Consider the following 26,817-nt stretch of genomic DNA (forward strand, 5'->3'; position numbering starts at 1 on the left):
CCATCAAATTAAAAGGGCTTAATCACAAAAAAAAACTATAATAAAGCATAAACCGATTTATGACTGCTTGATGAGTGATTAAGTAATAGATGGTGTTATTCGAGAAGAATCCCTCCTCTTAGTCGCGGATAATGGGTAAAGTTATTTTTTTTTAAAAACTAAAACTTTCATTTATGATGCTGAAAAATTACGTAAATGAACGAATTTTCAATACATTAAATGAAATATTTTAAAAAAATTGATGAGAGTCGTAAATACAGGCATCAAATAAAAAATTTCTAACCATCAAAAGAGTCACCCAAATATATTTACGATGCATATATTAAAAACTATGATCTTGAAACCGCACGATTCTTGAAACTTCAAATTTTGCAAGTCTCATCTTCAATATGAATCCAAAAATTATCTAACAAAATAAGAACAATCATCAAAGAAATAATGTTAAATAATCCAAATATAATTTTTTTTTTAAAGACCTATGTTCTATAAGTTCAGAAGATCAAGAAATATTTAATTTTTTAAGTTATCAGGTTGAAAATTCTTCAAATAAAAGCACCAAGAAAAGAAATAAACTCTATCAATAAATTTTTAAAGACAACTATAAAATAAAGTTAAGATAATGGTTTTCCAGCTATCAAAACCTTCTCCTTTAAACTAGGATCTTTCATTTACATAAGGTGAGAGGATCCTTCGAGTATAGAGTTCTATTAGGAAGAAAAAAAGAGCAAAGGTCGAAGGACAATGAGGTGGTATTCCGGCCAAAAAGGTCAAAACCAACTCGTTAAAACTATGATTTTAGTTTTGTATTTTAGAGAGAAGGGTATAATTTTAGTTTTGTGTTTTTAGAGAAAATAGAGAATGTTTGTTTTTAACAAGGAGGCTAATAATCACTCATGTCTCATGACTTTTGGATCCCCTTATGTTTAAAAACGATCAAGAAACCCCTTAATTTTTGTGGCGGCGATAACAAAACCCAATAAAACCAAAAACCGGTGATGTGACTGAAATTTCCTCGTTTGTCAGTTTACAACGCCATTCGTGTCCTTGCTCCCATGTCAGACATGTGTAAGACATGTCAGCTGACACCTCACTAGAAATTCAAAATATCCCAAAACATAATAAAAAATCCAACCCAATCAAATTTAACCTAATCAAACCCAACCAACTCAACTCCTAACCGCCACCCATCGCCTTCCGACCCATGTTCTTCATCAAGACAGACTTGGAATTTGTTCTTCGAAGGAAGAACATACATGTTATGTCCTTCCTTCGAAGGACAAATTGAAGAAGACAATTGAAAAAAATTCCGACACTGAAGATGGCGGTGGATGGGTGGCGGTGGGTGAAGAACTATAGCAACCGTGGAGGGAAGTTAGGGACTGAGTGGTTAATTTGGACTTGATTGACTTGGATTCTTTTTAATTTTTGTTAATTAAATTTTAGAATATTTTGGATTCCTGGTAAAATGTGAGCTGACATGTCTTACACAATCTGACATGGGAGTAGCGACTCGTAGGGCACCATTTTCTGCCTATTGAGGAAATAGTTGCCACATCACCAATTTTAATGAATTTTGGCGATTTTTGGTTTTAAGGTTTTATTTTTATCGTTTTTAAACATTAAAATTTTTATTTTTGTTACAAAAATCGGGGGTGATTATTAGCCTATCAGAGAAGAAAGAAGGGTTTGGATGAAATTGTCACCTGCTCGTATTTTTGACCAACAAAATATATGTTAATTCAAAATACTAGCAAAAATTTAAAGCTATATTTAACTTTTGAAAGAAGAAAAAAGAAAAATCGAAAACCGATTATAGAATACATTAAATTGATAAAAATAAAGTATCAAATGATATATATATATATAAGGCCAAACCTTTCATGAAAATTTCATAAAAGTCCAAACCTTCCAATTTTATACAATTTGTCTTTAAATGCATGATTTTATTTCAATTTTGTCCAATTATATAATTTTATTCATGTGATGTGAAATTTTCATGAAAAATTTAGTCTTTTTTAATTATTTGGCCTATATATATATATTTCATCTTTTAAATTTATTACCGATCATTCTACATATTTATATGAAAGATTTAGGGTTTTTGATATTTGGGTGCCTCAAAGGCACCCAAATTTCCAATTTAGTGCCTCTTTCGGAATTAATTCCGAAAGAGTGCCTGGTCCCACTCGTTCCGCATTCTAGGAATGCGGAACGGATGGGGTTCCGCATTCCTAGAATGCGGAACAAGGGCAGCAGCTGATTAACAAAGTTAATCAGCTGCTTAAGCACGTTCCGCATTCTAGGAATGCGGAACGTGCTTCCCCAATGATTGGGGAGACAGTTTTGTCTCCCCAATCATTGGGACTGCAATGATTGGGCATTTAGTGCCCAATCATTGCTGAACTTTATTAAAAAAAAAAAATTTATTTAATTTTTTTTATAAACACTATAAATTAAATACAATGTTATCAAACGATATATTAAAAATCGATTTAAATGCTTATTTGATTTAAGTACTAATTTTAACAAATTGAAAATATCTGGGTACCGGAGCCAACTACCGCATGTAGGTCACTTAATTTGTATCTCTGAGCCTTGGTTTTGCATATATAACTTAGTCTCTAAAATAAACACACCTCATTCACTCTCATTACAGAACAACAAACTGATTTTGAGTTTCCGAATGGATTCTTGTCCTCTAAGAGACGACGGAAGGCCGATGTTCAAATCAAAAATACCCCGTTTTTTCAAGATTATTCTTGACGACGCCCTTCGTGATGGCAAGCTTGTAAGTCCTTTTACCTTTTTTTAATCAATTTTTTGATCTGCATAACTTATAAGAAGAAGATAGACTTTCTAACTTCACCATGAACATATAAATTTCTACGTATATGCACAGTATATTCCAAGAAAATTTGTCAGACTCTACGTAAACAATCTGCAAGTTCAGTAGTCCTCAAGGTTCCAAGTGGTGCAAAATGGAAACTAGATTTAGTGAAATCTGACGGTGAGATTTGGTTCCAGAAGGGTTGGCAAGAGTTTGTCAACTTTTACTCTATAGCTTATCGGTCATTTCTAGTCGACCACTTTCAGTGTTTTATTTTTTCTTTTATTTATTTAATGAAGGTTCAATAGAAAGTCGTTTATTAATTTATATCGATTTCTAAAATTATATCATTTGTTAATAATAATTTAAAATCGTTATTAATTTATATCGTTTATTAATATTATATTTTTTAAAATTATTTATTAATTTTTTTTGGCAATGATTGGCCCAATCATTTGCATCTCCCCAATGATTGGGGAGACAAAAGTGCTCCCCAATCATTGGGGAGAAGCAACGTTCCGCATTGCTACAATGCGGAACGTTGCTAAGCAGCTGATTAAGCAATTAATCAGCTGCTTAAAGCGTTCCGCATTGTAGGAATGCGGAACGCCACGTGTTCCGCATTCCTACAATGCGGAACGCGTGGGACCAGGCACCTTTTTGGAATTAAATTACAAAGAGGCACACAACTGGAATTTTTATTGCCTATGAGGCACATGAATATCAAAAACCCAAAGATTTATACCTGCAGCGTACAATGCAGTCCAAGGGGACGCATTTACATCAATTACTTGTCTGAGTTCAGGATGTTGCAAATTATTATTATCGTCCTTCAAACTATTTTTTGAATTTACGCGATCATCAATGCTCGTGTTCTGTTCATGATTAATAGTTGGAGGTGATGGTAAGATTTTTACTGCATTTTGTACGTGATTTCTGGATATAGCATCAAACAAATTTATTATTGTCATCTTTAATGGATCCAAAAAAAAAATCATAAAACTGCACATTTTTTTAAATAAAATTGTAAAAAAAAAGTGCAGTTTTATGATTTTTGTTGGATCCTTATAAATGAAAGAAAAAATAATACATTAACCATGCTTACAGTACAGAATATACTTTAAGGCCATGTTTGGTTCATGGAATAGGAGCGGAATGGAATAGCTATTCCGCTTAGAATGACAATTCTTTACTTTGTTTCATGGAATAGGTATTCTAAAGAATTGCTATTGCATAATTTTGTGGTATAAACACTCCTCTCAAAAACTAAAGAATGACTATTTCATTTCTTATGAAATAACTATTCTATTTATATTAGAACAAAATTTTCCTACTGCCTAAGGCAGCAGGAACTCCTGCAATTGTGCATGTGGCATTTTCTAAGGCTGCCACCACATAACTTTTTTTATTTATTGTGAATAGACAAATTAACCATTTTAATCCTTAGTTAATTAATCATTTCAATTCCTTCATGCAATCATAAAAAACTTATAGTCATAATTATTTCCCACCCTTAAGGCATAATTATGATACAACGAAACATCCATAAAATCATTTCTTAATTTCTTCCAAAACATACAAAAAGAGATTAGAACTTGAGAGGAAAATTAATTCAACAAATCTTATCATTATCAAACTCAAAGAAAATTAAAGAACCAATTGAAGGGCTGATGAATTAAGAGAAAGATAATTGTCTGTCAAAACGTATGTTCTAGATGACCAAACAGCTCATCTGACGAGTTAAAGTCTGGTTAGACAATAATTATCACCCTTAATACAATTGATAAGATAATCACGCGAAAGAAAATTCTATTTAACATAATATATAACCCTTGCAAATTAAGGTTATTAGACTTTTATTTTTTACCAGAAGGTTATTGCACTGCAATTTAATTGCAGAATAATACCTGTAAAGAACCCCAATACACTAACAATGATCACTACAAACCTAATACAAAAAAGTGAAATTAAATTACTCATAAATCCAACCAGAAAAAAAAACAAAACAAAACAAAAAAGTGAGATCAAATTAGAAAAGGAGTAACAATTAGAAATGAGAAAGATTACATTAATTAAAAAAAGAAGGATAGAAGAAAAGAAAGAAAAAGAAACAACATTTCTAGAACTCTTTTATTTGAAATATAATTGAGCAATTCTGATGTAAGTATTTGTTTAAGGTGTATGATCAGTTGTGGTTTTAATTTTGTTGAAAGCTTCTGTTTTGTTTTAAAATTTTGGTCGACTAATCTGTTGAGCTTGAATTGAAGGGACTGAAATGTTTAATTATCTAGAACTAAATAGGTCAATTGACCAAGGATTAAAGTGGTTAATTTGTCTATTCACAATAAATAAAAAGTTATGTGGCGACAGCCTTAAAAAATGCCACATGCACAATTGCAGGAGTTCCTGCTGTCTTAGGCAGTAGGAAAATTTTGTTCTTTATATTATTCTATTCTATGAACCAAACATGACCAAAGGTAGAAGACCGTTGGAATTTAAATTTTTTAAGATTGGAGCTTGTGGGTCTCTTTGTCGATGCCATTCCAAATTTATTCTTCATCAGTAAAATTTATTACATAATTACACCTTTTTTTTATGATTATATTTCCATTTTAATTTTTAGAACTCATTTTTTCCTATTGAAAAGTCTTATTTTAAAGTTTTTTGAGATAATTTCTTATTTTAAAGTTACACTTTCTTTTTGAATAATACTTAATGTAAATTTAACCATTTATCTCTTTTCTTATGTTGAAAACAATTCACTATATTTTTTTTGAGAAAAAATCACTATATATTTAACTAAGAGATATGCATAATAATAACTCTTTCTAAATTAAAATAAGATATTAATTATATAAAATAATCATTCAAGAAATTAAAAATTAAACTATTAACTATAAAAATAATTAACAAACATGTGACTTAATTAATTTAATTGAAACCCTAACCACCTTCTCTTCTTTTTTCTCTCTAACAAACTCCAACCGCCCAGAGCTTTTTTTTTATTTTTTCTTCGGCAGCCGTCAATGGCTTATTTTTTCTATTGACGGTAGCTATCTCTTTTGTTTATGTTATTTTAATTTCATAAAATATAATAAATAACCAATTCTTTTTTATTTTTCTGACGGATAAAAATTTATCACAAAGCGCAATTCAATTATCAAGGAGCGACGACAGATTGAAGATCTTTCAGTAACAAAATGGATTCGTCTATGAGATATACTAGTTTTATTTATTTTTATTGTTTGTCCTTTTTATGAATATTTTATTTTGTCCTTTTTTTATGAAAGATTTGTTGTCATTTCTCTATGAAAGGTTTGTAGTCTCTTTTTTAGAAGGAATTGTTGTTTCTTTTTTAAAAAGAGTTATATAAGTGTTGACTGAATCAGATGCTGTGAGTTTGCGGGTGTTTGGAGAAGTTTGAACGAAGAGCGATTGAAGACTGCACTTAATTCGCGAAACAATTAGTAATTTATTTTTATTTTCGTAAGTAAGGTCTGCGAATCAGACAGCATGTTGTTTGTTCCATGTCAGGTTATCGGGTTTAGTTTTTAAATTATCCCAAATTTCTTACAAATGTAACTGTTTCATATTCAATTTAATGAGATCCGATGAATTAAAAAAAAAACTATAAAAATAATTCTCAGAAATAGATTTAAAATAAGGATTATTTATACTTATCACAAATTATAAAAGTGACGGGTCAAATTGTTACAAATATTTTATAGATATACTTATCATTTTGGTTAAAAATATAAAAATGTAAAATATATTGTTGCCAAAAATAAAATATAAATTCTTAAACTGTGTATAAATATAAAAATTAACTTTAAAATAAAATTGGAAAATATAGTTTAAATTATTTAGGTATATACTAAAATTTTATTTATCAAATGTAAACAACAACAACAACAACAACAACAACAACAACAACAATAATAATATGGTAAATTATTTGTCATTATTTAAGTATTTCTAACAAATATAATTAGCTATTCCAAACATAACTATTTTAATTTTATTTTTAAAAAATATCTTATTCCATAGTACAGAATTGAAATTTCATAAAATTCATTTGCAGTATTTATTTAAAATTTGAACTAAAGTGAAAAATAGCTATTTCACATAAAATACATATTCTATTCTTTATCATTCTATATGAACCAAACATCAAACATGGTCTAGTGTTAAAACCAATAATGGTTTTAGAATCCCATTCAAATTGCCCACATTAACTTTTAAAATTTAATTCATCATTGTAATGGATTAATCTAAATTAATTTTTGATAAAAAAATCCAAATTAATTTAGTAGTTAAGTCTTTAACTTTACAAAATTCTCAACCAGCTCACGTTAAAAATGTGGGATGACTGTACCAACTAATACCTGTGAAATATCAGCTGTTGCCGGAGGATCCGAAATGTTAAACTGTTCCTCCAAAATTTCCTGTTACATACACTATACTAATTAATACCTGTGAAATATTAAGTTAAAACAGATTTAATGAGCCAAATCAGAAATGATTACTCTCTCCATTTTTTTAGTTGTTCATTTAGCTAAAATTGTACATATTAAAAATAGGGTTTTTTTATAATTAAATACTCAAATAACCCTAATATGTAGTAAATGCTTTTGTAAGTTAAGTCATAGAGTCATTTATTAGGGGAGAGATAAATTTAGAATATAATAGTTAATGTTAATGTTATCTTAAATTCTTAAAAAGACAACTCTTGATAGAAAAGTACATTTTTCTAAAGTGATAACTAAAAAAAATGGAGGGAGTATTTAGTAACATACGTAGATACTTATTATACCTTGCGTATATTTACACGTTTCAAAGCCTCTTCAAGAATCTGCTCATGGTACTCCGCTTCGCACATTGTTTTGATATCGGAAACATTGCCTTCCAATATTCTGATATAAATTTGATTAGTTTTAATGATTACATGAACTTAATTAGATGCAAACAAAAAAGATATATGCCTACCTTAGTTGTTTCTCCATTTCCTCTACTTTGGATTTAAATCTGTTAATTACTTGTTGAAGCTCCTGAAAATCCAAAGAATCTATAATACGTCATTTGAATGAAATATTCTCATCAAAAGTTATTTAAGGAGTATGTACAAACACCTCGAGTTGGCTGTCGCAAACCACGGGGCTAATTGTTTGATAACTCCGATCGCCTTCAGCCTTACACTTACCGAGAGCTTTATATAGATTCTGTAGATTCATTTCAGTCTATATTTAAGTGTTTAAGATGGTCATCTAAAGACTAGAATCACAAGATTGTGCTTACTTCTTGATTATGCAGCCTTTATGTAGTAGCAAGATAATAAAGATCCACAGAAAACAAGAAATGAAACTGTCAGCATACATATAAAGAATCAATGATCCGATAGAGAACAATCTACTTACCGTCCTCTTTCATGCTCAGGAACATTTACATATCGCATCAGAATTTCTTCGATGCTTTAAAGTACCCAAAAACAAAAAAAATAAAAGTTTGATCAGTAACAACAAAACAGGTCTTGGATTTATATATGCACATGCGAGCGGTTAGGGTTTGAAGTAAGCAGACCTTTTAGCTCCAGAAAAGAGACTGAGTCTGCCGGAAGGAGAAAACATAATGAGAGCTACATCAACATCACAGAGAACAGAAAGTTCATAAGCTTTTTTGATAAGCCCATTCCTCCTTTTCGAGAAGGTGACTTGCCTGTTTGTTGTATTATCGATTCTTTTGATCGCAAGTTTTACTCTTCCCATAATCTGCTAATGTCCCTATCTTTGATTTTTCCTCCTTTTATATACTTACATACATGTAGATCATAGATGCCTTTACTGTGAAGCAAATTGTATAAGAAGTCAAAATTTTGTTAAGAGTAAGAGAATCCAAATATGTTTCTATATAATTTTGACAGCATGCATCAATATACGGTCACTGTTGGATGCTAATGCCCGGAACAAAATAAATGAGAAAGAATATATGTGAATATAAGAAAAAAGAAAAATAAGGAAATATCAATAATTAATTTTGTCATTGTTAGGCCATTCCCAGGCGGTGTAAACATAGCAGTTAATGATTTTTGTTGAATTATAAATTGGTTAATTTCGTTTTACATTGGGTTTTTTTAGAATTGAAAATACAAAAAATTTATTGTTTGAATAACGAGTTACTCCCTCTGTCTCAATAGAATTGTCCACTTTACCTTTATCACACAGTTTAAAAAAAACATACTCTCTCTGTCCCAATAGAGTTGTTCACTTTACCTTTATCACACAGTTTAAGAAAAACAATTATTATTTGTAGGTTTTATAATTTTTTCTTTGCTTTTTTTGTCATACCCCTATTTAATATAGGGTCCATTTGCAATTTATTTTTAATTTACTCATTAGTAGATTTTAAATAGGGGTAATATAGAAAAATTGAGTGTAAAAGTTAGTTACTTTTTGAAAGTGGACAAATATTTTGGGACAAAAAAACTTTTCAAAGTGGACAACTCTATTGGGACGGAGGGAGTAATTATTATTATAAAACTTATAAATTTTTCTCTATTTTTTTATTATATCATCATTTAATATAGTGGTAATTTCTCAAAATACATGTTTTGACATTTTATTTACAACTTTACATTGTAAGTTTTTATTTTTTTTCTGATTTTTTTCATTTATGAAAAATATTTTTTTTTAATTTTATAAATACCTTTTTCGGTTTTCAATTTCGGTTTTCGGTTTTTTCGGTTAGGTCAACCGAACCGACCGAGCCGACCGGCAGTTTTTTTATATAGTATAAGATTAGTGTTTATATAGTGTTAATTTTTATTTTTTATAGATTTTTTTCCTGGAATTTTTATTTTATTTTTTATAGTGTAACAGTAGTGTATATATAGTGTTTATATAATATAAAATTAGTGTATAAGTAGGGTATAAGTAGTGTATTTATGGCATTTTGTAGTATTTTTTGTGGTTTAACCATGAAACACTGCAAATACACCATAAACACTGCAAATACACCATAAACACTGCAAATACACCATAAACACTGTAAATGCATAATAAATATATTAAAAAACGGCAGAAATTCACCATTAATACACCAAAAATACACTAAAACGTAAAGATATTATAAAATTATTACAAATGCACCATAAATCAATATTGTCTTTACAATGTCAGTAACAATAAACAATCTATGAATAAGAAAAGACAAAATAAATAATTATATAAATAATAGAACAATTTTATAAACAAAAAATTATAGATCTACAATAATTTATTTATAAAATATTTAAATCGTAAAAAAAAATCTAAAAAATTACACAAATCTAAAAACGAGTCGAGGAATCCATAGCGCGAACGAAAAAGACGAACGGAAAAACGACGAGAAATTCATCGGAAGTAGACGAACGGAAACGCGACCGGAAAGACGAATGGAAAATTAATCAGAGGAGATAAACTGAAAATCAAATGAAAAAGAAGAAGAAAAGAATGAGAGAAGAAGAAAGAGAAGAGAAAAAAAAAGTAGTTATATAAAAGTTTAACCTAAAATGAAATAAGCCTTCTTTATATAGTGGGTATTTTTGGTAAATAAATTAGCTTATTAGGTAATGTAGGATAAAAAGAAAAGATGAGACAAAATGGTGTAAATACTTTACCCAAAACTGATATTTGGAAAATAATCCATTTAATATAGGGTCCACTTTCAATTTACTTTATTAGTGGAATTTAAATAAGGATAGAATGTAAAGATTGGTTTTTAAAATTGTTACTTTTTTAAAGTGGAAAATAATTTTAGGATAATTTTTTTTTGCCAAAATGGACAATTCTATTGAAACGGAGGGAGTATATTTCAAACATTTAACAGTACAAACATTGGATATTGTTCTATTAAAATCTTAAATTTTATTTTTTTCACAAAACACTCTCCCTTTTTAATTGTCAAAAAAAATTGTTGTTTATAAATTAATAATGATTATTGATTTTCAGTTTGAATAAAATTTTCCTACAATCAAAATTGTAAGAAACTACTACAACTAGTAATATGCCACTTGTTAATTGGTCTCTTTCAATACATTTAATATATCTACAGAGTTATAACTTTAGTTCCTATATATTCTTAGACACTATAATTTTTAATTATTTAGAGTGATCTTATTTTTTTATTTTTCTAACTAAAATTATAATTCTTATTAACATTTTATCGCCAAAAAATTTGACCAATCCAAACATCTATACAAACAAACTGAAATTTTAACAAAAACTCTCTAAAACACACAAAACTTCGAAAAACGGAATAGATTATCCAAAAAACAACACAAATATTGAAATAGACGGGCCGAGAGACGATGATATTCGACTAAAAGCCGAAGATTTTTTGTGCTAAAAAAATAAACTTTTCTCGTTTTAGGAATATTTTTTTCTAAGTTAAAGAGATAGGACTAAAGTAGTTATCATTTTTTTTAATGTATTAAAAAAAAGTAAGCGTTTGTGAAAAAGTTGGAACTTACAATCTAACAGTTTAGTGTTTAGTGTTTATATATTTGAATTATAGCTTATCGGTGGTAAGTGGTTATTAATTATAGGATGAAAAGATAGCTTATTGTTTTAGATATTCATATTGAAATGTAGTAATCCAAAGAAAAATCTCCTAGTTGACGAGAGATAAGGTAGTGGGGCATTCATTTTGTTTAGGGCAATTGGTGTACGGCATATCATACGCATGTTGTTTCCCTGAGTTGGGGTTTAGGGTTTGATGAGTTCGAGGTTAGAAGAGAGAATAACAAGTGTAGGTCCCAGAGCATCACATGGTGATGGTGTTATGTTTTCAGTTTTGGTTCTGCCACCAAACCCTTCCTACGTGTCCCTTTTAACTTGTTTGCCTTCGTCTCAGCTCTCACGAACTCATTCCCCGCACGTGTGGTCCGCCCCTGTATTCTTCTTCGTTTTTGAACGCCGTGCTTCCATGCCCAATTGACTACACTCTGATGTAAGGAAACGATAAAAGGAATTTAACAATTATCGCTGCTACACAGAAATGCTATTCCGAGGAACCATCAGTAGCTGCGTTTTTCTTAAATACTATCCTAATTTTCAGTATTATAAATTACAAAAAGAAAAAGACTACTTCGCTCCGATACTACAAAATTATACTAAATTATAAAAAAAAGTATATTATTTGAATGGACTAGTTAAGCTGGAATATTGAACTTATTTTTTAATTAATTTCAGCTACTTATTTTAGTATATTTTTAATTATTGTTAATAATTATTAGATCCAATGAAATAATTAATACTAACTTTTTTAAAAATATATTATTAATTTAAAAAAGTAATTAATATTTTAAAATATACAAATAATAATATAAAAATATCTAACTATTTAAATTAAAAATAAATTAAAAAAATCATAAACTAATAATTTTAATTATTATCTTTAAACTTCAAGCTCAACTATTTTATCTATTTTAGCAACTTCTTGTAATTGAAGCCATAAAAATCAAATGCCCTCATTTTTTAGTATGTTCCAGTATAATATTTTCATGTTTTCTTCTTATTTTCAAAGCTTGCAGAATAACAACGATAGTTTATATTCAAATAACAGAATCCAGTAGTAGGTTAGGTACAACTATGGATGGAGGAGGTCTGGATGATCATAATCCCGAAATCTAGCATAAGACTCTACATTACGTATTTTAGCTATAGATTCAGTCTCCTCATTTATATTATTATCATATTGGGCAACAATCTTATGGTGAGAAGTCCTATAATATCATGACTTTGAACTTCCATGGTCCTATAATCAGAATATAAAATAACACATCAAAAACTAAAAGTAAAGAGTTTACAGGACCTTCATACTACTGATATTAAAATTGTCAAAACCCGCCTTAGCACGAGAATGACAGTAATCTAAAACCTTATTATCTACAAATCAAAATTTTAAAACACATTTCATAAATATTTAAATACAAATGTTAAAAAAACCCTAAAACAACCTTATAACATTTAAACCATCGTATCAAAAATAAGTATAATTTCAAACTAGTATACATATATAAAATAAAAAAAAGACTTTAAAAAAACTAATGGGCCTTTGTCAAAAGGTGGAGTAATATCCTGTTTACTTAACTATGAAGGTCCAAGAGATTTTTATTTTGAGAAAATGACATACAATCCCTCAAAATCTCAAAATATTATGTTAATAACCCATCTTTTATTTTCTTACAAAAATCCCTCAAATTTTAAACGTTTCTTTCATGCCTACCTTTTTGCATTTTTTATTCCTATTTTATTCCTGATGTATTTTGCTTATTGTGTGTGTAATACACTGAATCATTTTTTCTATCATCTCCTACACAACGGTTATTTCCATTAATACAATTTAAATTCCTTCTTCTGATAATTACTCAGCACGACATCACCACGATCTCAGACTCCCACCTTGCTAACAGTTAGCTTCTTCTCCTCCATTATCTCCTAACTTCCTCCATTATTCCTTAACTTCCTCCATTCTTTTTTTTCCGACCTGTTTATATGGTTACCACACGCGGTGGGTCTGATTCTCAACCTGAAATCAAACCTAGCGAAATGAGGAAGAAGACCGTTGCAAAGAAACCTCAAAAAACTGTTAAAAAAAAATCAATTGAAGAAGTTTCAGTTCGTCCATCTCCTACCTCTTTAAAGAAGAGACATGCAGATGATTTAATCCGGTCACCGAAGAAGCACAAAGGCATTTCCATCAATGAATCAAAGAAAACTGCTCCTAAGGTGTGATTTCATACTTTTCTAACTTACTTAGGGTTCACATTTAGTCTATTATAGGTTTTCTTAACATTTATTTTATACTCAATAGATTTTCAATTAAGTTATATTTATTTAGGGTTTATACTTGATCTTGTGTATAATGTTTTTTAATTATGAATTTAGTAGTTATTAAACAAACAATTGTTATGTATTCTGTTTTTTATGTATTTGTTATTTTCCAGGTTTAGGTTTTTGGTTTTAAGTTTTATCAACCTGTTTTTCATTATGATTTGTAGCTGTTTTTGCAGGTTTGTTTGTTTTTTTTTCAATTTTTTTGTTTTTATTTTCATTCCATTTTTTTTGTGTAATATTGGTTCATATCTAGTTGACATTGAGTTTTTATGAATTATGACATTTTTCGCTTTCATTTATGTACATCTATAGCAGTTTAAACTTAGTCGAGAAGAATTGTTATGTATTTGTTATTTTCCAGAATTAGGTTTTTTATTTTAAATTTTATCAACCTATTTTTCATTATGATTGTAACTGTTTTTGCATGTTTGTTTGTTTTTTTAATTTTTTTTGTGTAATGATGGTTCATATCTAGTTGACATTGAGTTTTTTTGAATTATGACATTTTTCGCTTTTCATTTATGTACAGCTATGGCAGTTTAAACTTAGTCGAGAAGTTCATTCTCACTCCAAGGTCGATACGCGCATGTCGTATGATATCATTTCCGAAATCAAATCGACTCTTAATGCCGGTGAATTGGAAATGTTCAGACAATGTTGCTTCGGGTACCTCATTGACATTCCAGAGATCACAATGCAAAATCAGATTATCCACTGTTTGTTACTAAGGGAGGTCGTACAATTGAACAAATTTGAATTATGGTTTGAAGTCGGCGGGTGTCGGCTGAAATTTGGCATTGAAGAATTTGCACTGGTGTCTGGTTTAAACTGCCAAGGTGACAGCAGTAAATATGGCTATCCAAAAGTTGCAAATGGCCTTTATGACAAGTACTTCAGCGGGCTGCAATCGGTTTCTAAACAAACCCTTCAGGATTTGTTTTTATCTAGGCGTTAGGATTCGGAGGAGGACGGTTTTAAGCTCGCATTTATGCATTTTTTGCACAATTTCTTGCTTGCTTCACCAAAGACTGCTCGTATCCCTTTGAAAGACTTTGATGTCGTTGATTCTGCCGATTTTAATGACTATCCGTGGGGTGTTGATGTATTCAAGTGCACGTTTGATTCCTTGGCCACAAAAGCTGTTCTTACTCCGGGATGTCTTAAGGCTGAAGACAATGCTTACCACTATCGCCTAAATGGTTTTCCATATGTATTGCAATGCTGGTTCTATGAGTGCTGCCCGGCAGCCAAAAAGACTTTTGTTCAACTTGTGAACAAAACTGCTATCCCGCGTATTTTGAGATGGCAAGCATTTTTTCATCCAAAATACATTCCTGTCGACAGAGAACTCTTTGTTGAATTTGCATCTGATCAGGTTTGCAGATTTTTAATTTTATGATTTTTAAATTGAATTTATCATTTGCTTTTTTTCATGTATAGTTTACATTGGGTTCACATTTGGTCTATGTGTAGGTGTTTTTTCGGTCTATTGTTCCAACCCCTGCAGAAAAGAATGCCCTTCCTTTAGGTGACTTTTTCAAAAAGAATAAGGATAAGGGTAAGGCAGTGAATGATTCTAATGTTAGCCAAGTAGGTGGGAATGAAGACGGTTATTGTCCGGCGTTTGATATATCGAATGCTTCTGAATCAATAACGCAAACTTTGGATTTACGTAAAATGGAAAAGAAGCTTCAAGTTTTGATGGTTGGTCAGAAGACCATGCAGGCTGACATATTGGAGTTTAAACGTGTTTTCACTTGCAAATTTTCCGAAGTTTTGACAGTTGTAAATTCGTTAAATGCGATGCTTACTGATATTGTTGATTCAAAAAAGGTAACGTGTTTTGATTTTTAGTACTTTTATCATTTAATGTTACTGTTTTATGTTATTATAGTAGTTTACATTTTTTATTAATATGTACTGCTTTGCTCTAATTACAGGACAAAGTTGATGATTCCAATGTAGACGCCTCATCTTCTCGAGATGGCAGTGAACATGAGGATGATTCTAAATCATCTTCTATTGAACCTGAAGTTTCTATTGAAACAGAAAACACTGATTCTGAAGATTCTGCCATACTTTTAAAGGTTCAGTAAAATATAATTTATTGTATTTCATATTATGTTTTTGTAACTGAATATGAACTTAATATGAACTTCATATATGTAACATACTCTGAGTAAGAAAAAGAAAGAATGTGATAGTTTGCAGACAAAAAGTGTTGAAAAGGAGAAAAATGCTGATCTTCCCGCGAAAAAAAATAGTTCTATAGGAACCGAAGGAGGAGTTGAAGATTCCGTTGATGCTCAAAAGGTCACGCATACTGATGAAATCGATCCCAAGTCTTATTCTGTAAAAAAAAATAGAGAAGGGGAGTCTTCTGATGAAGAAGAAAGTAATGAAAAAATGGAAGAGGTAGGGGAGCCTTCTGATGGAGAAGAAAGTGATGAAAAAAGTGAAGATGTAGGTGAGGAGGATGGTTCTAAAAAAATGGAAGATGCAGATTTGGTTGACGAGAAGGCTGGTGATTGGACTGACATTACTGATAATGTTCGAAATGAGAAGAATATGGAAGCTGATGCTGTGATTGCTTCGACTGCTAAGGTATATTTAATATTTATAAATTAAATTTTGTTAATTTTATTTACCTTTTTAATTTCAATTTATTAGGTTCCGCGTGAAAGTAAGGCGATTTCAATATCTCCAACATGCACTTTGACAGAAGAAATGTGTGATGAGGCTGAAAAAAAGGCATATGAATCCATTGCTAAATTAAAATCTAAGGAGGTATTGTTTTCTTTAATTTTTATTAACTGTTTAACTTTATATGTGATGGTTTATATTAGGTTATTATTGAGTTCATATCAGGTTACTAAAAATGTGTTTTTTTTTTACTTTTTATAGATTGACTATATAGAAGCAAACTTCGGTACTGATTCTATTAACCCTGATGTTGTGACTCCAGTTCCTTCTAAAAGGATTGTAAAACCTAGTTTTTTAATGAAGTCACCATTTTTGAACGAGTTTGGTTCTTCTTCAGGCTGCATTATGCCGAAGCCGAGTAATGGCAGCGTCTGTCTTTGTCCATTTGACGGTAATTGCATTTTTTTTAGTGATGTCACTAAACAAGATATTGTTCGGAAATGGCTGGCAGAAGGCAATCCTAAAAGCTCCAGGTTCGTATGCTAACTCATTTTATGTTTAGAATTATTTTGTTTCACTTAAATTTTTTAATTTGTTTTCTTTTTGTTTTTAGGAAGAAAATATACGATTCAAAGACTGACATATTGCGTCCCCGTTTTTGTCTTGGCGTTGCTGACATTGACTCAAAAAGTTGGTTTTACAATCTTTTTCACATTGGACAGCCTATCGCGTGTTCTGTTAGTATCTTCTTTCTTATTTTTTCTTTTTATTATTTTATTTATTTATCATTTTAATTACTCATGATAGCTGCAATAACCATAAGTTGACTACATATCAACTTATCTTTATTTTTTATTTTTTTGCAGCATGTAGATATTTTGCTTTATTATCTGAGGAAAAAAATTAAAAACGGACGTGGTGCAAACAGAAGATGCACAACTACTGACAATTTTTTCGATCGACGTATTCAAGCCATATACGCTTTATACTTGAAAAAGCAAGATACGTCACTTGTTTCTTCGAAAAATACAGCGGCTGAGTACATTTACGGTGGTCATATGCGTTGCAACACCAAGTGGGCTGATGTTGATGATGTTCTTTTCCCGATCAACTGCGGTAAAGATTGGCATTGGATATTGGCTCGGCTGAACTTCAAGGAACGATGCATATATGTCTACAATTCGTTGAGGTCAGTTCGAAGTGACTCATCTGCAATTGAGATCGTTAACTGCTATAGTGTGTTGCTTCCGCTCTTCCTTGAAGATGTCAATTTTTTTGAATCTCGAGATGACATAGACACTACCAGCGGTCCTTATGAGGGAAAGAGTATAACTGACCCATTCAGAATCGAGATTGTGCAGAACTTACCCATTCAAACTGATACGTAAGTCTTATATTTTTTACCATTTTTATTTAGTTGTTTTTTTTAAAGTTATGGTGGCAGAATATGAACTTGATGTGAACTGTATGTGAACCTTATGTCATTCTTATCTATTATACCTCTTTAACATTTTTATCTTACTTCTTGCAGTGATTGTGGAGTTCATATGTTTGCCGCTGCTGAGTTTTTTGTTGATGGAAAAGTTATGGGGCAAGATTTTAGTGCCGAAGAACACCGTGCTCGTCATGCTTCGTCATTATATTTTTATGGTCGTTGGAAGTACGAATCTTCAGTTCTTAGTGAAAATGAAGCTCCTTTGAAAATCAAGAGGGTGGCTTCTTAGGCATTTTTCCTTTTAGGATTTTATTTTGTTTTGTATCGGAAATATATCTAAATATTATCGTACTATCGTACTTTGGATGTTATTATTTGTCTTTTGTTTTTTATATTGTAAACAGAATTTATATTTTTAATTCTAGTTGGCACCATTTTTTTCTCTTTTATTTTATTTTTAGTCTACTATACAATTAAACATTTATTTGTTTCTTTGTGTAGCTTTTAAATATTAATTAAAAGTTACAATTTTTTTTATACCTAATATAAGCCATATTTGAACATAACTCTGTACAACTCATACTTAAGGACTATATGTGAACTTAATATTAACCTTATGTCAACTTAAAAAAAAAACAAATCAACAAGTCTTTTTAAATTTATTACATATATTGTGGATTGCATTAATATATAGGACATTTTATATATAAAGAAATTGAAATTTATATTACTTTAAAACTTCAATATGTCTTTTTAATTGAAATGTATTTGAACCTCAAAACAACCTTATATCAACCTGAAGTGAACTTTAATAAATTGGATCATTTTTTCTTAGGCATATTCCTGCATGTCTTCACATTGTGTCCTTTTTTTTCACATCTGCTGCACTTGTTATGATTTGTAGTTTCCTCGGCAGATCTAATTCTTTTCTTCCTAGGCCTTCCCGACTTTGTTCTTCCTTGTGGTGTATTAACAATCTTTTGTGCCACTTCTTCTGGGACATTCCACAAACTTTCATCTACCACTGGATATACTGTTTCTTCATATGTCTTCAGTATTATTTCTTTTGTGAAATAATGCGAACAAAATTTGTAAGGATCTTGATTGAATTCTTTGAGTATTGCCATTGCATGTGGGCAAGGAATTTCATCAATGTCGAATCTCCTACATGTGCACGTTCTTTCTTTAAGGTCGACAATGAACTTTGTTTTATGATCATAGACTGTCTTCACATTGTCATTTGAATTTGAAACCTGCATTTTTAGTTAAATGTCAGTAACCATATATGAACCATATGTTAACTATATGTGAACTGTACTTATTAAATTTTATATAATTAAATCATACCACTAATTTCAATGACTGAATGTAATTGTCATTCAATATATCTTCTGCTCTTTTTGATAGGTTTGTGAAAGTTGATCGTGCCAAATGCCTATTCGCGTAGCTCATTCTTGCACCATTTTTCGTAGGTACTCAAGTAGTGTAGTGATTGGGAGATCCTTACCTGCCTTTATTCTTGAATTCATTGATTCTGCAATATTAGTTGTCATGACTTTGTGCCTGTTATTTTCGCAATGTGCTCGTGTCCATTTTTTATACTTAACAGCTTCTAGGTAAGTCTTTAAACCTCTGCACATACCGTCAAGTTGCTTCATGTAGTAGTCAAATGCCTCAGTTGTGTAGGCTTTTGCTGCCCCATAAAATGCTTCTCGTAGTGGTTTTGATGACTTCTTGAAGTTTCTTTTAACATTGTTGAATAAATGAAATGTGCACAATACATGGGAAGCTTCTGAAAAAACTGCAATGGCTGCATTTTTTATGCTTTCATGTCGATCAGAGACTATACACATGTCACTTCGCATCTTAAATGCATCTCTAATTCTCCTCATAAACCACTCCCAGGAGTCATCGTTTTCAGAATCCACTACTGAAAAAGCTAGAGGAAATATCTTACCATTTCCATCTTGTGCACATGCTGTTAAAAGCATACCTCCATAGGCTGAAGTAAGGAAAGTGCCATCAACAGCAATTACCGGAATGCAGAACTCCCATCCTTTTATAGATGCATTCAATGCCATGAAAACATAAAGGAAGCTATTGTCATCTTTTACTTCCAACTTGACAAACGAACCCGGATTTGCAACCACTAGCATGTACAAGTAGCTTGGTATTAATGAAAAAGAGTCATAAGGTTTTCCTCTTACCATTTCTTGAGCTACTACTTTCGATCTGTAGGCTTTAGAGTAGCTCATTTTTATTCCATGATCATCTCTCATGTCTCTCAAAATATCAGCCGGTTTGTATACAGTTTTGAGGTTGGTGTACTTGGATTTAATGTATTCACCAATTACACTCGATGTTGCCTGCCTTTGATCACTAGTTCTCACAACCATTGAGCAATTGTGGTTAATAATAAGTTTTCGAATGATAAAAATCTGTGATGTTCCTTTTCTTGAAGCATTAAGTTTCCATGTGCAATTTGTATCCAAACAACTCAAGAAATATTGCCTTTCACATGATCTCCGTACCTTGAATTGAAAATGGTTGTTGATTGCATAAGAGCTCAAAACTGATTTCAAAACATCTTTGTTCTTGTATGACTGTCCTTCTTTGATTTCTCTATGTTTTGTGTCTGTTATTAAATTATCATCTTTGAAGTTACTTTCCACTTCATCTTCATCATGTGTGAACTCATTGTTCAAAAATCTAGCATAGTTTATCACATTGGACATCTGTTCTTTCCTTTTTTCACTTGTTGAGCCTACCTCATATGTTGATCTTGATGCATTTGCTGATTGTTGTCCTGACTGCACATCCGCATTTGATACATTGAAAGTTGAGTCAAAGAATGCCACTTCATTTCCGGACGATATGAATGAAATGCATAACAGGTACATCATGCAATCTGTTGCATTCTTTTTCAGCTCCAAGTAGAATGACAAATTTCCATTGTCTGTTATTTTCATTGGTGGATAATTGTTTTTGACTTGATACTTAATTTCCAGGGAAGTTGACATAAAGTTGATATTGAGTTGCTTTGACAGAATTTCCAATAAACTGTTGTAGTCACTGTCTTCTTTAACCAATATTCCCATTGGTTCAAAATTTACATACTCCATGTTTTGATTCCATTCTCCATTGTAGTGAACAAATATCAAAATACTATGCATATCTGTTTTTTCACATAAACATAATGAAAAAAATCATTATTCAAAACAGTTACAGTTAATAATGTAATGCACTTGAAATCATATAATTTCATAATCATGTAATCTAACCTTAATAAATCAAAATTTTGTCTGTTGAAATCGAATTAGATTCTCTTTTAATTTGAAATCCTTACTATAAACTTATTAAACTTATATTTAACTGAATTTACTATATATTTTTGTAATGTGTTATTATACAGATTTTCTTTATTTCTTATATTACTGATAACTAACATGGTTTGAGCTTGATCTTGAAGCTATCAATGGCAGAAAAATGGATAGAAGAGCAGCTCGAATTTTATATAAATCACAGAAATCAACTTGACTTAAAGGAAACGATTATTACTAACCTTGTTTGATCTTGACTGCGAAGCTATCAATGGACGAAAATTGAACAGAGATCAGCTCGGTAATGGAGTTAAGATGAGTATAATTTTTCTTTATAAATTCATTAACAATGACAGATTTGATTGAGGTTGAAGATGAAGATTGTGTTTGATGTTTGTTTGGAAAGAAAGTCTTTCCTATATTATACACGTTATTAGCTTGAGGTTATAAATGTCCTTTATTTTTTATTTGTAACTGATTTTGGGGTATTGAGGGATTCTTGCAAACTTTCCTATTATTTTGAGGGATTATTGCTTAAATAGAAAAGTTGAGGGAAAAACAATAGAAGGGGGACCATTTAGGGGAATCATGTACATTGCTCTTTTATTTTTGTAGAGAACCAGAAAAGTTATATTGAAATTTACTCCAAATCATATTTGTTTGTTCTTTTCTCAATAGGGTTTTCTAAATAATTACAGCAGTAAGAGTAAAAGAAAATAGGCGGCGAAGGAAAAAAAGAAAGAAAAGAATATTACTCCCTCCGTCCCAATAGAGTTGTCCACTTTGAAAAAAAAATTTGTCTCAAAACTCTTGTCCACCTTCAAAAAGTAACTAAGTTTTACACTTAGTTTTCCCATATTAGCCCTATTAAAAATCCACTAATGAGTAAATTGAAAATAAATTACAAGTGGACCCTATATTAAATAGGGGTATGACAAGAAAAGTAAAGAAAATTTTACAAAACCCATAAGTAATAATTGCTTTTTTTAAACTGTGTGATAAAGGCAAAGTGGACAACTCTATTGGGACGAAGGGAGTAGTATTTGCACAATCTGACAAACAGATTTGACTAGAGAAGTGGATTATAGAAGTTTTGGAAAATAAAATTTGAACCGTCTAATTCTTTTACAGTTTGTGTGTGAATAGTTCAGATTTTATGAAAACCGTCTGGTTATAAGGTCTAATCGGTTATTACGGTTTTTAAGTTTTTACGGTTCAAAAAGGTTGAACCGTAAATCCAGGTCTTGAGATGTAATTCAGTAATTGGACTGGACAGGCTTCCGATTTCAGATCGAACCGGTTAAACTGGCAGGTCCGATTCGGATTTTAAAACCATAAATACAAGTTGAAGGGACAAAATCATACATTTAAATCCAAAATCAGCGCTGCCCTCTCTTCAATTATGCAAAGAGTAATGACACACAAACTAATAAATCCCATTCTCTAGTCAGATGATTTGAACATTCAACGCTATTACTAATGCTGATGCCAATGCCAAATTCACATTAGTGTGCAATTCAACCCCACACAGTTGATCTCACAAGGCATTGCAGTATTTGAATGAGAAATTTATATCCATCTGGCATTGACTAGTCATGCTCGAAATTTATACCTGTTTATATTTTAATCATAGCTCTCTGTATTTTACATTTCTTTTTAGCCAATCGGCCGTTACTATCTCCTACAATTTTCCTATAAAAACCATTTCTACTCAACAACAAAACCTACACTATGCATTTCTTGCTTCATCAATTTTCTCGTTGAAAAATATTTTCTCATGGAAATCTCACTTTCTTACTGTTTCTTGATCTTTTTTCCCCTCTATTTTATCTCTAAATATCTGCTCAAAGTCAACAAAAATCTCCCACCAAGTCCCGGACTCGCTTTACCGATCATCGGCCATCTCTATCTTTTCAAGAAACCTCTCCATCGAACCTTTGCTGCCATTTCTAAAAAACACGGCCCAATTCTATTCCTTAAATTCGGATCTCGTCCGGTCGTTCTCGTGTCGTCTCCTGAAGCAGCAGAGGAATGTTTCACGAAGAACGACGTTGTTTTCGCCAACCGACCGAAACTTCTCGCCGGAAAACACCTCGGTTATGACTACACAACTCTTGTCTGGGCCTCCTACGGCGACCACTGGCGTAACTTAAGACGCATAGCCGCTGTTGAGCTTTTGTCGTCTAATCGCATACAGATGTTTTATAACATTCGACTCGACGAGATCAGATCGTTAGCTCGTAGTCTGTTTAGAGAGTCAAAGGATGCTGGTAAATTCATCACCGTTGACGTGAAATCGACTGTGTTCGAGTTTACGCTAAATGTTCTGATGAGGATGATCGCCGGAAAGAGATATTACGTTCAGGACACAGCGGAATTGGGCGATGGAAAGAAGTTTAAAGAAATTGTAGCGGAGACTTTTCTAGTGAGTGGATCAAGCAATATTGGAGATTTTGTGCCGATGTTGAAGTGGGTTGGATTAACTAAGATTGAAAACAGGCTACAAGCACTGCAGGCAAGTAGGGATACATTTATGCAGGATTTGATCGAAGAACATAAGAGTGTAAGCAGTGATGATGATTCGGGTTCAGGAAAGAAGTGCAAGACTATGATTGATGTTCTGCTAGAATTGCAAAAACAGGAACCTGAATACTATACAGATGAAATCATTCGAGGCATGATGTTGGTAAGTTCTACTATGATCTTTCATAAAATCAATGCTTAAAATTTGCTATTGACCATAGCGGTCCCTCTAGCTAAACTATGCATAGAATAGAAAAATATCATTATGGACCCAAGAGAGGATCTATTCAGGCAACTTTTTTAGACTTAATCATTAGAAAAATCCAAATTTTACCATCCTTTATCAATTCTAACCCAACATTTTCATTTTATTAATGTCAGTCTTTGTTTGGTTAATTACATTTAACTTGTAGCCAAATGCCCCTAAATCATTCAATTATTACACTAATGAATCAATAGTGCCATCATTTAATAATAAACATAAATGCTGAAGTAAATTGACATTCAATTAAATGGTTGCTGAGTATTCGTCCACAATCACTTGAAATCATCATTTTACTCATTCTTATATGCAACCAACTAAAGAGTATTTCAAAAACTAAACTATTAATCTAATTATTCGAAAATTAAATTTCACTGGTAAAATTTGATTTATTGGATGGACAGGTTTTGTTAACGGCAGGGAGTGACACAAGTTCAGGAACACTAGAATGGGCACTAACACTGTTAGTAAACAATCCAGAAGCGCTAATAAAAGCAAGAGAGGAAATGGACAAAAACATAGGACAAAGCAAACTGCTCGAAGACTCAGACATAGACAATCTTCCTTATCTTCAAGGTATAATTAACGAGACGCTAAGAATGAAGCCGGCTGCACCATTGATACCCGCCCACGAGTCATCACAAGAGTGCACTCTAGGAGGATATAAAATCCCACGTGGCACAATGCTGTTGGTCAACATGTTTGCCGTACACAACGATCCAAACTTATGGGAAGAGCCTACAAAGTTTAAGCCAGAGAGGTACCTTAAGGAAGATGGATTGGGGTACAAGTTATTACCGTTTGGGGCAGGAAGAAGAAGGTGTCCTGGTGAAGGGTTTGCTTTGAAAAATATTGGGTTGGCTTTAGGGACTCTGGTTCAGTGCTTTGAGTGGGAGAGGATTGGTGAAGAATTGGTTGATCTGACCGAAGGGAGTGGGCTTTCTATGCCCAAGGCTCAGCCTTTGATTGCCAAGTATAGACCACGCCCAACCATGGTCAACCTCCTTTCCACCATCTAACAAATTATTGTCTTTTCTTGACTTTCTTGGCATTAAGATTTTCTATGTATTATTAGAATACCTTTAATATGTGGCTCATGCATGTTTCAAATAAAGATTGATAGTAATATGTTTCTTTTCTTTTTAAGTTTATGAAATTTAGAAAATTACACTTGTATTTTATGAACCATTGTATTTAATGCTTATATGATAAAAACTACTCCTTCCGCTCCATAATATTTGCCGCATTTGATCATTTCACATAGATTAAAAAACAGTAAATATGTTTTGATTTGTAGATATTTTACTAAATTGTCCATATTAATTACTATTTTTATCCTTTTAACCTTATTAAATTACTTATTGGTAGGGATGAATTTGAAAAATTTACAATAAATACTTTTGTAAAATTCTAAAGTGGCAAATATTATAAACTAAAAAAACTTCTCAAATGCGACAATTATTAAGAACTGGAGGAAGTATAAAAATATTTTGAAAATTTTATCTTTGTTTATAGTATATATAGTAATGTTTTTATCTTTATAAATTACTTCTATTTTATGAACCACAAGAAGTATTTGTTCTCTCATTAAAAATATAAATTGTTTTCATTTTGATGAAACATAGTATATTTATTTCTTCTAGTTCTCAGTGCGCCTTTCTATTTTTCAATTCAAAATTCAATAATTTTCGGAACATAGACAAACAAATACAAGAATTAAAAAAAATAAACTGTTTTAAATTTGGGGTTAGTCTCTTTGCATACCAAAATTAAGAAATTCAGAAGTTTAGAGGGTCCTCGAACCAACCTTTCCTTTCTTTCTTTGCTATGAAATCTCATCTTTTCTTTTTCTGTATGTGATCCAAATATGCCTAATCAAGCATGTTATAAGTTCGGTGTGAAAGGGGCTCTCACTCAACGGATTAAAGGTATGCCGGGGATAACATGCTGATGACTCTCAAGAGCTCTAAGATCAACTTCTAGTATAACTCCCGTGTTGTTTTCGAGGCTTGCAGAGACACTATTGAATGCGTCAATGGAATGCTCCAGTAAATCTATCGGAATTGGCTCTGTATTGCACTCGACTGCACGACAACTATTTGATTCTTACTCTTCCACGGAACAATATTTCCACAGTCCAAAAAGATCCAAAAAGTCTAAAAGTTTTAAAAATTAGAAGTTCAAAGGACATAAAAAGCCAAAAAACTCAACAAGTTAGAATTTCAGAAATCCATAAGCCAATGTTAATTTATTAGTACATTGTAGAAATTTTATAAAAATAACAATTTTTACTGTAGCGACAGTTTCTGAAGATGGACTTTCTGTACGAAAAAGAAAAAAAACATGAGAGTTGAAAAGTCGAGTCGACACAACGGTTTCTAAAAGTTAAGTTTAAAATAATAAAAAAACAACAATTGCAAAGGACGAACAAATCAAACCAAAAAACACAAGAACTCTCAAAGAGAAAAATTGACAATTCTCATAGTTTTTAGAATTCAGGCACTATAACTTTTATTTTTTAATACAAAGTATGTCAATTTCAATTTCAATTGTAGTTTTAAATTTAAAAAACCATATTTAATTTTAAACTCCTATACGTATTTAGTTTAAGATCTAAGTAGTATTTTTAGGTATTTTTAAAATCTTCACAATTGCTTGATTATATCATCCAGCATCACCAAAAACGGAAGTATAAAATTTGGCATATTCAAATACAAAAAGGTCACCACAGTTTCTGAAAATTTAAAAGCAATCGTTTGCTTTATATTTTTTCATTCTCTTGAACAACATTTTAAATGTTTTCATGAAAAATATAAGCCTGTAGACTTTTAATAATGAAGTAAAATACATACTCATAATATGCAAATTAGTTTCATCTTTATCTATGCTTTCTTTATTTTTGAAGAACACACTTGAACATTTGATATGTACTTAAT

General features: G+C 31.2%; 4 protein-coding genes across 4 annotated transcripts; 1 reads left to right on the plus strand and 3 right to left on the minus strand.

Annotated features, from left to right (window-relative positions):
• Positions 1–3,525: 3,525 nt before the first annotated feature.
• Positions 3,526–8,589, minus strand: LOC126675788 (agamous-like MADS-box protein AGL66). Its single transcript, XM_056105020.1, has 8 exons — positions 8,405–8,589; positions 8,242–8,295; positions 8,123–8,138; positions 7,957–8,046; positions 7,814–7,875; positions 7,641–7,740; positions 7,213–7,272; positions 3,526–3,798 (listed from the first exon to the last, which is right to left on the minus strand). The coding sequence occupies exons 1-8, from the start codon at positions 8,587–8,589 to the stop codon at positions 3,526–3,528; spliced, it is 840 nt and encodes a 279-aa protein (XP_055960995.1).
• Positions 8,590–18,454: 9,865 nt separating this feature from the next.
• On the minus strand, positions 18,455–19,228 carry LOC126675836 (uncharacterized). The gene is made up of 2 exons (XM_050370237.2): positions 19,124–19,228; positions 18,455–19,029 (listed from the first exon to the last, which is right to left on the minus strand). The coding sequence occupies exons 1-2, from the start codon at positions 19,226–19,228 to the stop codon at positions 18,598–18,600; spliced, it is 537 nt and encodes a 178-aa protein (XP_050226194.1). The 3' UTR covers positions 18,455–18,597.
• On the minus strand, positions 19,225–20,172 carry LOC126675868 (PKS-NRPS hybrid synthetase cheA-like). Its single transcript, XM_050370239.2, has one exon. It carries the CDS (start codon positions 20,170–20,172, stop codon positions 19,225–19,227), a length of 948 nt encoding a protein of 315 aa, XP_050226196.2.
• Positions 20,173–22,753: 2,581 nt separating this feature from the next.
• LOC126665756 (cytochrome P450 81Q32-like) lies at positions 22,754–25,027 on the plus strand. Its single transcript, XM_050358651.2, has 2 exons — positions 22,754–23,782; positions 24,286–25,027. The coding sequence occupies exons 1-2, from the start codon at positions 22,874–22,876 to the stop codon at positions 24,898–24,900; spliced, it is 1,524 nt and encodes a 507-aa protein (XP_050214608.1). The 5' UTR covers positions 22,754–22,873; the 3' UTR covers positions 24,901–25,027.
• The last annotated feature ends 1,790 nt before the right edge of the window (positions 25,028–26,817 follow it).

The sequence above is a fragment of the Mercurialis annua genome, linkage group LG1-X (genome assembly GCF_937616625.2).
Source record: "Mercurialis annua linkage group LG1-X, ddMerAnnu1.2, whole genome shotgun sequence".
Lineage (NCBI taxonomy): Eukaryota > Viridiplantae > Streptophyta > Magnoliopsida > Malpighiales > Euphorbiaceae > Mercurialis > Mercurialis annua.